This window comes from Tachypleus tridentatus, chromosome 8 (assembly GCF_004210375.1).
Source record: "Tachypleus tridentatus isolate NWPU-2018 chromosome 8, ASM421037v1, whole genome shotgun sequence".
Taxonomy (NCBI): domain Eukaryota; kingdom Metazoa; phylum Arthropoda; class Merostomata; order Xiphosura; family Limulidae; genus Tachypleus; species Tachypleus tridentatus.
The window spans coordinates 58,948,906-58,965,239 of NC_134832.1; the positions used below are offsets into that span (position 1 = coordinate 58,948,906).

The 16,334-nt window shown below is 29.9% G+C and overlaps 1 protein-coding gene across 3 annotated transcripts in view; it reads left to right on the forward strand.

Annotated features, from left to right (window-relative positions):
- The window catches only part of LOC143222451 (DIS3-like exonuclease 1), a 64,296-nt gene that overhangs the window by 29,733 nt on the left and 18,229 nt on the right, over window positions 1-16,334 (forward strand). For all 3 annotated transcript variants that reach the window (XM_076448990.1, XM_076448992.1, XM_076448991.1), the window contains 8 exons: window positions 1,058-1,203; window positions 2,020-2,135; window positions 3,083-3,198; window positions 5,949-6,102; window positions 8,783-8,931; window positions 10,530-10,721; window positions 11,192-11,294; window positions 14,377-14,471. In XM_076448990.1, coding sequence (XP_076305105.1) covers window positions 1,058-1,203; window positions 2,020-2,135; window positions 3,083-3,198; window positions 5,949-6,102; window positions 8,783-8,931; window positions 10,530-10,721; window positions 11,192-11,294; window positions 14,377-14,471 — 1,071 coding nt within the window. The remainder of the gene's footprint in view (window positions 1-1,057; window positions 1,204-2,019; window positions 2,136-3,082; window positions 3,199-5,948; window positions 6,103-8,782; window positions 8,932-10,529; window positions 10,722-11,191; window positions 11,295-14,376; window positions 14,472-16,334) is intronic.

Below are 16,334 nucleotides of genomic sequence, written 5' to 3' on the forward strand. Positions count from 1 at the left end.
ATAATATGTGATTATCTTTCTTTCCTTGTTAGGTTATGGTCATAATGAACTTTATCTTTGTTTTGAATAAACTATGAACTTGTTGATAACCTTTCTAAAGAAAGACTGTAAAATATAAAAAATTAGAAAACTAAGGTTTATAATCAATTAAATATTACACTAACGGAAGACGGACGATGCTGATTTAACTCAAGTAAACTATGTGTATTTCCCAATACTGTATATCATTCTCCTGATTCATTCATAAGAACATGTTTTCCTGAAGCTTGTTCTGATACACTTTTGTAAGTATTTAGTTATTAAAAACAATATATGTATTTCTTTGGAACTGTGTGAACAAAAAATACATTTTAGAGTTGTTTAGTTCTCTTGATTATTTGGTGCAGTAAGTGGAAGAAGTTGTTTGATGTATATATTTATTTTGAAACTATGAACATATGTTAAAGTAAATCCTAGAATCAATCACATATTTGATCTGTATTAAATTTGGCTCAAAATATCATTTTATAACTATGAATACTACTCTAGTGGTCAGACAGAAAATGCTCATTTAGTTTGTAAGTTATAGATAATTACATTGTAATTCGTAAATATATGGTCCGGCACAGCCAGGTGGGTTAAGGCATTCCACGGATTGAGGGTTCAAATCCCTGTTGCACCAAACATGCTCACCCCTTCATCCATGGGGGCATTATAATGTGATGGTCAATCCCACTATTCATTGGTGAAAGAGTAGCTGCCTTCCCTCTTGTTTTACACTGCTAAATTAGGGATGGCTAGTGCAGATAGCCTTTGTGTAGCTTTGTGCAAAATTTAAAAAAAAACAACAGATATACAGTGCTAGTCTTAAGTTATTACAGTGATCAGTAATCTTATGATATTATTTTAAATGAATGTTTATTTTTCATAAATAATTTGTATTTCATATACTGAACACTTTTCTTCGAACTGTCAGAGATGTGAAATTCATTTTAGACTAGTTTTGTGTTGTATTATTCGATGTATTGCCTTTTATAGAAAGAGGTAAGAACACAGAATGGTTTTTCTCTTATTATAGGTTATCCAGTAAAGAATGTGGTGACATTTTAATTGAAGGAATGAAAAACAGAAATAGAGCTATTCATGGTGATGAAGTTGTTGTTGATCTTATGCCTAAAAGTGAATGGAAATCTAGAAACCATGTTTTAACTAATAACTCAGAAGGTAAGACTTTCAAGTTCATTTTTAAGATTTATTTTCTGATATGAAGCAGTATTGTTGTTCTGGTGTTACTGTTTATTTGAATGCATCATATCATCTGACAGCAGTGTAACATTTGTTATGTATATTTCCAATATTTGTAAGCGTGTGTGTCGCATACAGCAATATTTGTTTTAAGGTATTAATTGTCAGCTTTTGTGTTAATATCCCTCATTAAATTTGTGTCAAATGATATTTTAACTTAAGAAACTGAATTAAATTTCACTGTTCTCAAGATAATTCTACTTTATTAAATACTCTATGAAAATTACAAACTAAAATACACACACACACACACAAGATGCATGTATATTAATAAAGTGTAAATTAGTTACACACAGCTTCTCACATGAATCATTCTTCTTAAGAGAGGCTTTCAGGTCAAATAGATGTTTAGCCCATTTTTGTCCTTTTTAACTATATGCCTCTTCCTCTAGATATCCATGGGGCTCTGTGGTTACCTGTTTTTTGTTTTTGTTGTTGTTTGTTTGTTTTTAATTTTGGAGTATAAGAATAACAAGAAAACTATGCTGTCTTTGGCTTGACAAAAAGCATATCAAATATGTTGGGTCTGGTGTATTTAATACAAATAGTTGTGTTCATCTCATCATTTTGAAGTTAGAAACGTAGTATGGGGAAGTGTTTCATATTGTAAAACTTTGTCCTTCAAAAGATATATGATGGTTGGGAAATAAATATTTTCTTATTTTACCTTTTTGTTTGATGAATATTTATGATTGAAGTTACCAAAGGTTGGCTTAACATACTTGTAATTTATAGAAACAGTGAATGGTGAGGAAAATAACAAGTACACCAAAATAATGCCAGTGGGAAGAGTGGTTGGTGTTTTACAGAGACGGTGGAGAAACTATGTGGCTTGTCTATCTGACGAAGAGGTATGCTATAAATCATATAATTTTACAACATTGATGACTTTCCAAAATGTGTTTTTATAGAACACAAATATTATTAAAAATAGTAGCTTGGCATGCTTGTTAGTTAGGGCTCTCAATTTGCAGGTTGTATGTTCAATTTGCATGCACCAGACATATTCATCTTTCCATGCATGAGGTAGTTATAATGTGATGGTCAAACACTCTTTTTTATTGGTAAAAAATAGTCAAAGAGTTACTGGTGGGTGTTGTTGATCAGCTGCCTTCTTTCTATTCTATCATTTCTAAATTAAGGGTGATTTGTGCAGATAGCTAGCTTTTGAATAACTATTGTGCAAAATTCAGCAAATAAAATAATTAAGTGCTGGGGTAAATATATTTTAAATCGATGCTGAGTCAATTGTTCTTAATGTTGTAATGTAATAATTGGATGATATAAATTCTTCTGTTTTGATTTATTTGTTCATACATTAAACTTTATTTTAGGTAAAGCACTAAGACATTCATATTCTGTGCAACTCCATCTACATGTAAGGAAAATGTATCAGCAATATTAAGATAGTGTATCAGAGATTCTGTTCTCTACTTTTTTGGATATTGTGCACATATAACCTAAAAACAAATATTGTGTATTAGTTCTGCACTTCTTCGTAAAACAGATAATAATTAATTCATTGCATAATATCTGTAATACCTGTGGGTGTATAAAAGACATTTTGATATAGAAATAAATTACTTTATGAACCAGCCATGTTATTTATAGCTTTGTCTTGTCAATTTATGTTTTAGTTAAATGATTCTGAGGAAGCTGTGAACCAAAACACTGAGGATCCAATTAAATAAACATAGAAAATTTGGTGTTATAATGTTATTTATGTTTAACACAGATAGTAATAAGTATTTAATAAAAGACAGTTGTATACATTTTGTTAATTTGTATTTCTCTGCAGGATTTTAATACAGCCAACAGAAAGTTGGGAGGTCGAATATTGGTTATACCATACGACTCTAGGATACCTAAGATCCGGATTACCACAAAACAAGCTGTCAATTTCCAAAACAAAAGGTAAATTTCACTTGATTATATATGGGGTGATTTTGATTTTTTACCTCACATTTAATTCTCTTTGTATCCAGTAATGCAATATCACTGACAAATATGAAAATATAGTGCTTTAGAGTATTGACTGAAGCTATACAAAGACACTTACTTTTGTTTTAAAGAAACAAGTCCTGGCATTGGCTGATTATTATTATCAACTTGTAACCTGAAAGTTGCAGGTTTGAGTCCCTGTTATTTATCATGTGTGCCTTTTAAGCTGTGGGGACATTATAATATGACAGTCAATCCCACTGTTTTTTGGCAAAAGAATAGTCTAAGAATTGAAGGTGGATGATTTTGTCTGGCTGTCTCTCCATGAAATTAAAAAATCAAACCAGTTTAAAAATATATCATACAATTTAAAAATATAAATTTTATTTTCAAGTTTTTGCTTTAAATCTGAATCTTAATCCATTCTCAGTAGGTCTTCATATGGTAAGGAATCACTAGAAAAACTAAAAACTACAACATGTATTTAGTTTTGAAGAAAGATATTCCATTCTCCCAACTGGGGTCCTCACAGATATAGATTATCCCCCTTCGTCCCACTCACAAATGAATTTTTTAAAAAAAGTTAAGAAATTTCCTCTTTTGGAGTCAGTAGAAAGTTCAGTTAAAGCCTATTTTGAAAAGATTTAGTAAATGTCTAGTGTAAGGAATCAAAGGGCATGTCATCATATTTGTAGACCTACATTCAATATTTTATTGAACTACCATTTTAGGAATTTGTGTCAATATGTTTATTTATCAAATTGTATAAAGTAATTCAAATTCTAATATTATACATTAATTAATTTCTTAATTTAAAAATAATTCTAAATATCAACTTTTGTGTGTTGTGTGGTATATTTGATCCAAATTAGATGTTTTTGATATCCAAATACAAAGTTCATAGTTTCTTACAAATTGAGATATTATATTTTGTGAATCAATCAATGTGGCCTTGCCCACCTCTTCAGTTTTGGGAAGTACTTGCTTATGTGTACACCTACTTTGCTCTTTGATGTATGTATAACCAATTTTAAGCTCAGAATGTCCCCTATATGGTTTTTCAGCCTTTGTGAAGTGTTAACATACAAAAATCTTCAGTTTTTATATATGAATCACGGAAGACTCTAGAACATTTACCAAAATTCACTTGGCAACAGTACTGTCAATCATTAGTATTACATACAGACCTAGTATATTGTTGCCTCTTGCACTCAAGAACATTCTACAAATTTTGAGAACAGGCAGGACTTGCTTAATACACAGTCGAGAACATACATCACATGCAGAAAAGAAAACTACAGTGGAACCCCTCTAAAGCAGCCCCCTTTGAGACTGAGACAAACTGGCCTGATTAGAGGGGTTCCACTGTATACAGAAACAAGCATATGCAATAAAATTGATGTGCAACAGTTACACAATTAAAATATTTATGATGCTAACAAACCTTTATTAATTTTAAAGTTTCTACATATAATGACAGCAAATTGAGTGACAAGTATAGATGGTAACAAAAAGTTATGAACTTTACTGTTCTGTGTTTTAGAGACATTGAGTTTCTAAGTATTTATGATGTAATGTTTATTTCTTATCAAGAGGCTGTTCAGCTTTTAAAGTTAACTTTTCAAAGACTTTTTATATATGTGTTTGTAATTGTAAGATATATTCAAAATATTAAATTGTAATTTGATTCTATTTGGTCATCACGCTTGGAAGGCAGGTATTAACATTTCTTTGCTAACTTTTCAGTTAGGTTTTCATTTTTGTTTTTTACCAATCTTTATAAAAAAAACAAAAAAACAACTATCCATGAACTTTTGTAAAATTTTCTGTTGGATTGGTGAAAGGTGAAATAATTAACACACCAGTAGAAAAGTGAAATATGAGTATTATTTAATTATTCCATTTATTAACAGAATAATTAAAAATAAAAAGAGTAATTAAAATAAAACATGTAAATGTCTGTTACAATGTGTAAATGTTTTTGGTCATAGTGGAGGGAAGTTAATATGACTGTATGAGTCAAGTTAAGAGTGTTAGTATCATATTTGTATTAGACATAAACAGAAGTTATGTTTCATAATCAGATGGTCATAACATAGGTTGCAATTAGCCTCAGCGTAGATCAGCGATTTATGGTTCATATGGAAAGTGAAATAGTCTAAAGCTGTTAGTTGTAGGTAGCATCTAAAACATGTCAAGGTCTATCAGCTACATCAGTCATTGAAGATATAATTGCTTTATTAATATTTCAGATTCTGTGTGCTTTTATTTGTTTGGAGTTGATCATAAAATCACACAATGGGTTCCCTGTGCCATATTCACTGGAAGTATCAAAATTCAGTTTTTAGCAATGTAATTCCACAGGCATACTGATGAGCCAGTGGGAGATAATTCTTAATGAATGAATAATGTTCCTACTTTTAGAAATATTTACAACATAATCATGGATATAAAATATATTTTGAGATGAATAAAGTCAGTGATTTCAGTCTTCTGTTGTTCAAAGCCTTACCATTTTCTGCAATTCATGACACCTTGACTATTATAAAAAAAATACTAATTATACAGTTAATGACAAATGTGTATTATTTATTCCTATTTTCAAAGTTAAAATTTTGAAACTTTTAGGAATTTGTTAGTTAAAAGGAATATTATTGTTTTAGAGATTATCACTATTTTATAAAAATATTTTCGAAACAAGTATATTTTGTATAATATTTCAGGATTGTTGTAAGGATAGATAGTTGGGATCGTGATTCACAGTATCCTAGTGGCCATTTTGTTCGAATTCTTGGAGAAATTGGAGATCTGGAAACTGAAATAGCTGCCATTCTAGTTGAGCATGAAATTTCAGTCTCACCATTTTCTAAGGGTTTGGTGAGTTCATATTATATTATGTGCATGTGAATTAATATAGAATTTATATTCTTTAGATCCCGTAACTAAGCATTGGTACGAATCTTACCTTTTTTGCTTTAGCCTTTATACCTGACTATATTGCTATAAGAAGTTAAATCTTGTAATTCCCTTCATCTATATCAATGCACCACCCTGTACATAAGCTCACATTATTACTTTTATTCACTTTTTTCCTAACCTTCCTAGCCATGAAATGGCTAGATTTTGGACTGCAAGTTGAACCACCTGGAAAAGGGAATAGATAATGGATCTTATGTACAGATCTGGTTTAGGGAGCAGGTTGAAGTAGTTGGAGAAAAATCACAAATTACAGATATAGTGGAGTATAATGGCTGGAGAAAGTAAACCAAGATTCATACGAATGCTTAGATGGTCAGAGAAGAGAAACTTTTGTCAGGATAAAGTTAAAATCTGTGCATTATTAGAAATACATATTTGGAATAGGAAATATTAACTTTCAAGAGGCTTGAAATCTCTTTCAACTTGGAATGAAAGAAATACATATTATATCAAGAATCAGTTTCCCTGATTTATAAAGAATATTCTTAATTCTCACAACACAGGTTTGGTCAGCTTGACTGACCATGTAATCTTTTTGTACATGTTCAAAGCCATTATTGATTTGATACTACTAACTTTTGATAAGGTTCATATCTTCACAAAATATGGCAGTCTTTCATTAAGCATTGTAAGTCTTTCACCTGCAGAAAGTTATACTTTTATTAAATTATATTAAATAAACTAAAAAAAAAAAAAGATCAACCCAGGAATCTATTGAGTATTTGTTTTGAATAGTTTGTGTTCAAAGTGATTTTCATGTTAAGATTAAAAATACTCTTCTTCATCTCAAAAATTTGAAATTTTATGTTTGTAATATCTGAAACTTCCTAAATACATTTCAAACTTTTTGTTAAAATTTTATATTTCATCTGTTATTTTCTCTACCCTAACTATGTGGGATCTGTCACTTTGACTAACTTTGTAACCACCAAAACAAAAATTAAAATAAATCTAAATTACTCATTTTTTTCTTTGTAGAATGACTTTAAATTGTAACATGAAACTTCATTAATTTATTCAAACTAACCTTAAACTCATAATATTATAAATCTGTCTGTGATTACATTTTATTGTTTTAATGCCATTTTAACTGTATCTATATACTATTTTTACCATCATGACTTGTAATTCACTTTGGGAATGTGGAGCTTGTGTTACACTATTGAATTACATTACCCAGAAGTTACTCACCTGTGTGCCTTATCAAATGTTTTAATTTTATTATTTATCTAATCTAACCTTTACTAACCTAAAGAGATTTCCATTTTTGTATTTTAGTGACTTTTACAATAATATATAAAGAATAAATATGAAAAAATAAAGAAATATTTATAATAATAAATAAAGAATAAACATGAAATAATTAGTACTTGTCAGAGTATTCTTGTTACTAATGACACTTAACTCTACTTTATTGTAGTAGTGATAGCAATGCACTGAATAACTTTTATATAATTGAATAATGCACTGAAGAACATAGAATAATAGCATGCAGAAATCAGAAAATTTCCTTTAGTTATCACATATTTTCTGGCTTTCTAACCATTCAACAAGAGTCGTTACAAACTCGTCCAAGCTAGTTGTTATCTTTCCCTTGGGAAGAATGCTTGTACTAACAGTGAAATTGACAATTCTTCATTTATAAAACCAGATAATACAATATATAATTTGATAGATGAAAACCTTAGATTTCTATTTCTTATAGCTAATATAGAATTAAGCAAAGACAGCACTATTGACAAATCCTGTAAGAGAGGATGTGATGTGTGGGTGTGGCAAGAGGAGTCTGATTTTCTGTTTGGTTGCTGTATAATAAAACAGAATTAAAGGTTATAAAAATTGTGGCTTGTTTAAGCAATGACAACTTTGCAATGAATAATTTACATTTAATTTCATACATATTGGAGAGGTGGTGGATGAAATAGAGAAGAAAATATGCCTAGAGAAAATAGATCATGTGTGTCACACTAGGGGGAAATTTAGAATTTTATAAAATATTACCTTATAAAATTAAGAACTTAAAACTTATATACTATAAGAATATGGATTATTAACCAAGATTTTATGATATACTGATTGATATAACATAAGCAAAAGGTAGATTAAAATTTTTAATGCAAGTCAATAAAACCTCGTGACATGTATAGTAAAGGATGCCCATAGTGATAAGGTTAATTACTTTTAGCCTTAGTTTATTATGAAGAAAATTACCTTTTTATTTAGGTTAATCAAATATTTACTTTAAATATTTTAGGTGAAACTCACTCAGTGGTCAAAAGAGAACAACAGTTTTAAGTTGTGATGTCGAGAAAACCCACTTGTAGAGAAATATATATGCAAAAACAGCTCGTTTGGGTTGAGAAAATATTTTACATAGAAGAGCGAACAACGTTTCGACCTTCTTCGTTCATCGTCAGGTTCTTTGTGAACCTTTGCATATAGTTTTAAGTTGTATCAACTTTTTTAGTGTAACTGGATTGGTGAAAAGAAACGGGATGTTTTACAGTAAATAAATTTAAGGGGTTAAATAGACAAAAAATATACAACTTATTGTATGTTTTTTCTTGAATGAATAAAGCTGGAAGAAGTACCAGCAAATGCTGATGATTCACCATGGAAGATTGAAGAATGTGAAATATCTAGGAGGAAAGACTTACGGAAAAGTCATCTAGTGTTTAGTATTGATCCAGTAGGGTGTGAAGATGTTGATGATGCCTTATCTGTCAAGTAAATATTGTGAACACTTTCATTCAGTAGAAGTTTGTGCATAATTAAAATAAAATGTAAAATATTTTAAATTTTTCATTCAAACATTAATTAAGTTCAATTATCAAAAATAACTAGTTGGATTTAAAGAAAAGGAATCCTCAGAGGCTTCCTGTTTTTTATCATTCTGTTTAGTTTTCTCTAAGTTAGAAATAATTTTTTTTTTAGTTTTGTTTAATACAAAGTTGACATAATCACATTGTAGACTAGGATTTAAAAGATAGAAAGAAAAAAATTGAAAAATAGTATTAAAGCTGTTTATTTAAAAGTATCAATGAATTATTAATGCTTGATTCTTAAATTAGGCACAGATAGCTTAATTGTTTTGTGCCAATAAATACCAAACAACCAACCAACTTAAATTAATATATAAATTATTTTATAAACAACATAAAGTGAGTTCCATCAAAAAAAATCCTGAAACAGTTTTAAAACTTTATTATGTTGGTAATCTTATTGCTTCTTTTCATCTGAATTCTTGGGTGAAGTAGACTGCAAGGAAGGGCAGTTAAAGTTCTTTGATACATATTTTATATGCTGCTTTAAATATGATTCAATGTAAAAAAAGTGACAATAGTCAATCTTGGAGGCTAACCCTAAACTGAAACAAAATGAAGGAAAAAACGTATTATTTCATATGCTACTTTTTCTGAGATCTTCTGTAATTATTGTCTGGATGTGTTGTCCTGAAATACAGAAACTTGTACCTACAAAAGGTCTTCCTTTTATTTTAGTACTGCAACATCCTTAGGATCTACTTAAGGACCAAAATTGTGTTTGTTTGTTTGTTTCTAACATATCTATTTTTTAATTACTTTTGTAGCTTTTTACTATAATCCTGTGTTTCATGTATACAGTTTTCTACAACCTTTATTTTTATCATTTGGTCATCCTTCTGTGTATAATATGTAATTCCTACTATTCTGAAGTTGGATTGGTTTCTCACCCCCAGTCCTTTTGAACCCAGAAAAAGAGTATCAGATATTTCTGTGAAAGAACCCATTACTTGCTTACTGCAGGGTCACAACCATTTGCCCAGTTTCAGACCTGTGGATAAACGAATTTGCTTTGTGTACAGAAGTGTCGTTATATTGTTTTTAAACCTTGCTTTATTAAAGGGCTTATTTCTAAACTTGGCTTACAACAGATTTTAAAGCTCTGTTGAATCAAGAGATTTTAGAACTTCAAGAATAATATAGAGAATATGACAGATGATTTCTCACAGTTGCTTCCAAAATCTTTAATAAATATTTCATATTAGAATAATTTGATACTATTCCCTTTCTGTATTTGAAGATTAAGGAGAATCTAATGTGAAATAATCTGTTGAAACTACTAGATGTTTAGAAATCATTGGGGCTTATCTTCTTATGGTTATATTATTCATGAAAATGTTAATTTTTCAATTACTTGTTTTTATTATTCATTAATCTTCAACTTATTATGTCTTCATCTCATTAGTTTGAATTCCTGACCTGTGGTTTCATGTACACGTGTATAATGTAAGAAAAAAAAATGTGTCTGTTTTATTGAACTCTATAATATATTTTTGACTTTAGAGAATTACCAGATGGAGGAGTAGAACTTGGAGTTCACATTGCTGATGTCACCCACTTTGTAAAACCTTTTTCTCTGACTGACATAGAAGCTAGGTCCCGTGGTGTTACAGTTTACTTAGCTGATCGTCGCTATGACATGCTTCCACCAGTACTTAGTGGTGACTTGTGTTCCCTGTTAGGGCAGACTGATAGGTGATAATTGAATAATATATAAACAGACTTTCAATCAACATAAAATCATATAAATTATAAAAGGAGATATTTATATTGTGATATCAGTTATCATGTCAAGGGGTAAGTGTGAGTATATATTAGTGTATGTAAATTTAAAGACACTACTTATTGTATTTCAGAATAAGGTTTTTGCATTAATAGCTAGAAAACAAAACAACTGTTCTGTATATACACTAATTTACAAGCATAGCTGAGGAAAATATTTTTAACGTGAGAAACTAAGAAAGATTTTGAGACTTTCTCTTACACTTTTATGTAAACAAAACTTTTACTTATTTTTGTTCTTAATGTTTCTTATTCATAAAATTTTACTCTTTAATAATTTCACTCAACAGAGATTGATATTGGAAACCAAGTGTAGACTGATTGTTTTGAACTTGGTGGTTTCAAAGTTGGCTGTTGTACATGATGTCTTGTTTTAAATATAGGTATACAGTCAGTGTGATGTGGGAGTTTGACCCTCATTTTGAACTGAGAAATGTTTGGTTTGGAAGAACCATAATTTGTTCTGCCTATAAAATGTTCTATGAGGTGATTATATTATCTGTATTCAGTAATTTACAGGGTAATAAAATGTTCTCTGAGGTGATTATATTATCTGTATTCAGTAATTTACAGGGTAATAAAATGTTCTATGAGGTGATTATATTATCTATATTCAGTAATTTACAGGGTAAGTCACAGCAAACTACATCAATAAAGTTAGTATTATTATATTTCATACAACTTTGTATTTTATGCCACTCGTGCATTCGTAACTGTTGTGTCACTTTGAATATATTTAATGCTGACTGATTAATTAATCATGCAAACACAGCTTGATCATAGAAGAAGGTTTCTTGCGTTACCTGTAGTTTTCCTTTTTTCAGGAGAAATGCTATGGCCTGCCCTGTATTTTAAAGTGTAATCAAATATTGATTGTCATTAAAGTGTTTGTGTTTTTCAATTTATTCTTTTCACATACGATAACTTATTCATAATCTACTTAGATAAAGTTATGGTGGTTATGAATTATTTAAAATTATTAAAGAAATTGATAGTACTAGAACATAATTTTTTTTCTATATTTAAGGGTGAAAATGGTAAGACTAGGGGATATGAATATAAATTCCAATATGGTATCTTACATCTTATCACATGTGCTGTCCTCTATGTGCAAAAACATTTTCACATGCAACAAGACTTAAACTCCCACAATTAACGTGGTACACTGCATCTTCACATGTAAACCATCATACAACAACTCTACCAATAAGAGTGAAGCACACTCTTCTGGTGCGTGTGATTCCCTCTGTTCAATTTTACCAATATATTACTTTTCTGTAGGCAGCTGTTTTCAATTGTGCTCTTTTCATGCATTAATGTTTTTGTTTATTGGGTGTAGTAGTGCTATATCATTCATTATTATTTTGCTAGAACTGGCTCTCTGTAGTTTTTCCACATTAACTTACCTTTGTTATTTGTTGTTGGTTTTTTTAGTAAACTTAAGAACTTTTCACAGTCGACTGTGAATTCCAAAGTTCATGTTATGTTCCTCTTCCCACTTCTTCAAGTTTCATTACACAGGCTTCAAGTAGGGGATTCCTGGCTAAGGATTTTTCAACAATCATTGATCAGAAGATCTCTCTATTAGTCGACTTACTTTTCCTGACAATGTTCAGTTTTCTTGTTTATCATCTAAACCTGTTCACAGGTTGGTTTTTTGACTGGAGTTGACCAGTCATGTATGGTCTGATGCACACTAGCCCTTCTATACCATGTGGAAAATTCTTTTTTAGTTGTTTTTTTTTATTGTATACCATCATCTTTCCATCTGAGTGTGTGACCCTTATTTTTACACTGATGAAGAAGCGATGTGTTACTCTCCCAGCAGGGATGACACTTCAGAGGTGTTCTTTGGAAGCTGTTGAAAGTTTCTCTATATCCCTCACACCAGTCCCTCCACCTCTTCAATATGGGATCCTGGTTATCTGAAATTATCATTTACCTCCACTGAAAATATATTTATGATAGGTACTTACATCCTCTCACACTTCCCTCTTTTCTTCCCCACTTAAAACTGGTGTTTTCTTTCTGCTTAATCCTGAAGTTATAATTTGATAGTAATTTGGTAGAATTGACTAGAGGGAGCCACATGTTTAGAAGGGTGTGTTATTCTCCTGTTGGTGGAAGGTTGTTGCATGATGATTTAAATACAAAGAGACAGTGAGCCTCATTAATTGTGGGGTAATTTGGAGTTCAAGACTTCTGGCATTGAAAATATTTTGTGTATAGAGGGAAGAACTGAATAAAAATAGCTGTATGTGTGAGAGCAGGAAACTGCCTATCAGAAATGGACTTTCTCTGCGGGAATATAATAACTTTTGATTGGTAGGATTAATTTTCAACTAAGACCATTTTTTTTGTATCTTTAGGACAAGTTGCCCACATATATGGTAGATGCAGTTAATTTAAGGGAGTTCAAATGAAATCTTAGTAAATGTTTCACTGATAAGGGTTGGTTCTAAGGTGTGTGTTTTTTAGTGTTTAATTTAGTGACTAGGATGGGTTAGGTGGACAAAAAGGCCCCTTGTTGTTTTATAATGTTATGTTATACACATATTTTTAAAAACATGGTTCCAAAATTTAAATATTTTTCAAGATAAAGTATCTAAAGATAATATTTGGTATTGGCTTGTTTAGTTAATGAGAAAATTTATTTCAGTTAAAAAAATAAAGATACTTCATGTTCTCTGTCAGAGCAATATGTAACACTATGTTACAAACTGTTTTTCTTGTTCCTGTACAGAAAGTGTTATTTCCCAATTGCTTATACCTGAAGTAAATGGAAAAAAAAAAGTATTTTTCTCTTCAAATTTTGTTTTTGTGACTTGGAAACTTGTAACAAAAACATCATGGGGGACTGTATTTGGAGGCTAATACGTGAAAATGATTTACATTACAGTCGTGAATCTTGAAAAACTACTCGCTTCTAAACGTTTTTGTATAACTTTAGTATAAATTAATGTGAATCTTGATTCATGTGTTGTTTTATTCAAACCTTATGTAAATGAAAATGTGCAAATTTGCCAGTTTATATATAGAAAATAGGTTAATTTCCAAATTTCATTATCCAGGTCACAAAAGCAAAGAATAATGAAGAGAATAATGGCCATTTTCTGTATTTTTATAACATAAGCAATTAAGAAGTAACACATACTATCCAGGAACAAAATGTGTGTTACATAGTGTTGTCAAATTTATTGATAGAGTAATACTGAATATGGAGTCTCTTTTCGTGAGTCTCTGTTTCAGAGCTTTAAGGTTTTAAAGCTATAGATACATTCCTATGTTCATGTGGCTGATTTTATCTAAGTAATAAAAAAACATTATTGTATAAAATTTATTTATGGTAATTGAAATTGTTGTGTTTGTCAGTTACATCTTTCACTCATGATAACTTACTTGTAAGATAGACAAAGTAATGATAGTAATAAAAGTTAAGATCTTGTGTTTTGAAAGTTTAATTTTTTCCTAATGATACGAACGTGGATAAGTACTGATAGTACGTGAAATATGTTTCATTGATGTTAACGGTGTTATAGTTTTGTTGTTTTTTTATTCTGATTACCAGGCAGCTCAAGATATTTTAAATGGAAAGTCACTGGAAGAAATGCAGTCTGCAGTTCCTGAATTAAAGAAATTCTCAAGTAATGTGATGGTTAAAAAGTAGGTACGACAAAGTTGTTCACGTAACTGCACAACTGAAATCTTTGTGATGCTAGTTACACACATAAAAATGATCATACTTGAAATGTAAATTATATGCTACCTCTAGTTTTTCAGTGTATTTTTGTACCAAGTAACTTCAGTTTATATTTTGTATTATATTTTAAAAAACACTTTGTCAATGTATGTGGTTTCATAAAAACATAATTTAAATTGTATGAAGATTTATTAACTCTTTCAATATTTTTTAATTTGAAGTTAAAAATCTCCCTCCTGTGATAGAGCAGTCAAAGTAGAAATTATATATTTGTTAAAAAGTATACCATCTAATTAAATAAAGAATATTAACCTGATGTTCTCAAATCTAAGGAATTTCAAAAGTATGAAAAGAAAAGAAATGGTAAAAAGAGAGAGAAAGATCTTGTGTAAATTCTGACTACAATAAATGAGTAAAAGGGTTTTTTATTGTGTTTGAAAAGCATTTTCAGTTACATTAACATACTAACAAAATAGAAGAACTTGGTTATTACATTACAATGATTTTATTTGCTCTTCTATCTTAAAGTATTGTAAGAAAATGTATCTTTTTCGAATTTTCTCAACAAAAATCACAAAAGCATCAAATTCACTTTAAAAAGTGTGTAGCAGGTTGCATTAATGACGATTTCAGTAACAGGTTTATCTTTGGAAAAACCTTTCAGTTTGTATCTTTAAACTTTTAACAGTTTCATGCTACATGATAAAGGACTGAACTAAAATTATTATAGGACCTTTTTATAAGAACTTAAGCATAAATTTCTTTTGTAAAGAACTGAAGAACATTAAAGTGTATTTAAGAAAAAATAACTTTCCAGTATTTCAAGTAATATTATATACGGATGTTATTATGAGCTGAGTACTCCTTAGCACTAAGTATAAGGTCCATTTTTATAACCTGTGCAATTAAATATTTATTTTTAGATGTACAACCTTATGTTCAGGACTTAAATATATGCAAAGAAATGGATTCTGTTGCATGAAAATAAAATATCAAATCATAACAGATGTTAAGAATGACTTGTTCCGTAACAAATATCACATCATAACAGATGTTAAGAATGACTTGTTCCGTAACAAATATCAAATCATAACAGATGTTAAGAATGACCTGTTCCGTTACAAATATCAAATTATAACAGATGTTAAGAATGACCTGTTCCGTTCCAAATATCAAATCATAACAGATGTTAAGAATGACCTGTTCCGTAACAAATATCAAATCATAACAGATGTTAAGAATGATCTGTTCCGTAACAAATATCAAATCATAACAGATGTTAAGAATGACCTGTTCCGTAACAAGTATCTAATAATAACAGATGTTAAGAATGACTTGTTCCGTAACAAGTATCAAATCATAACAGGTGTTAAGAATGACCTGTTCTGTAACAAATATCAAATCATAACAGATGTTAAGAATGACCTGTTCCGTAACAAATATCAAATCATAACAGATGTTAAGAATGACCTGTTCCGTAACAAATATCAAATCATAACAGATGTTAAGAATGACCTGTTCCGTAACAAATATCAAATCATAACAGATGTTAAGAATGACCTGTTCCGTAACAAATATCAAATCATAACAGATGTTAAGAATGACCTGTTCCGTAACAAGTATCAAATCATAACAGATGTTAAGAATGACCTGTTCCGTAACAAATATCAAATCATAACAAATGTTAAGAATGACCTGTTCCATAACAAATATCTAATCATAACAGATGTTAAGAATGACCTGTTCTGTAACAAATATCAAATCATAACAGATGTTAAGAATGACCTGTTCTGTAACAAATATCAAATCATAACAGATGTTAAGAA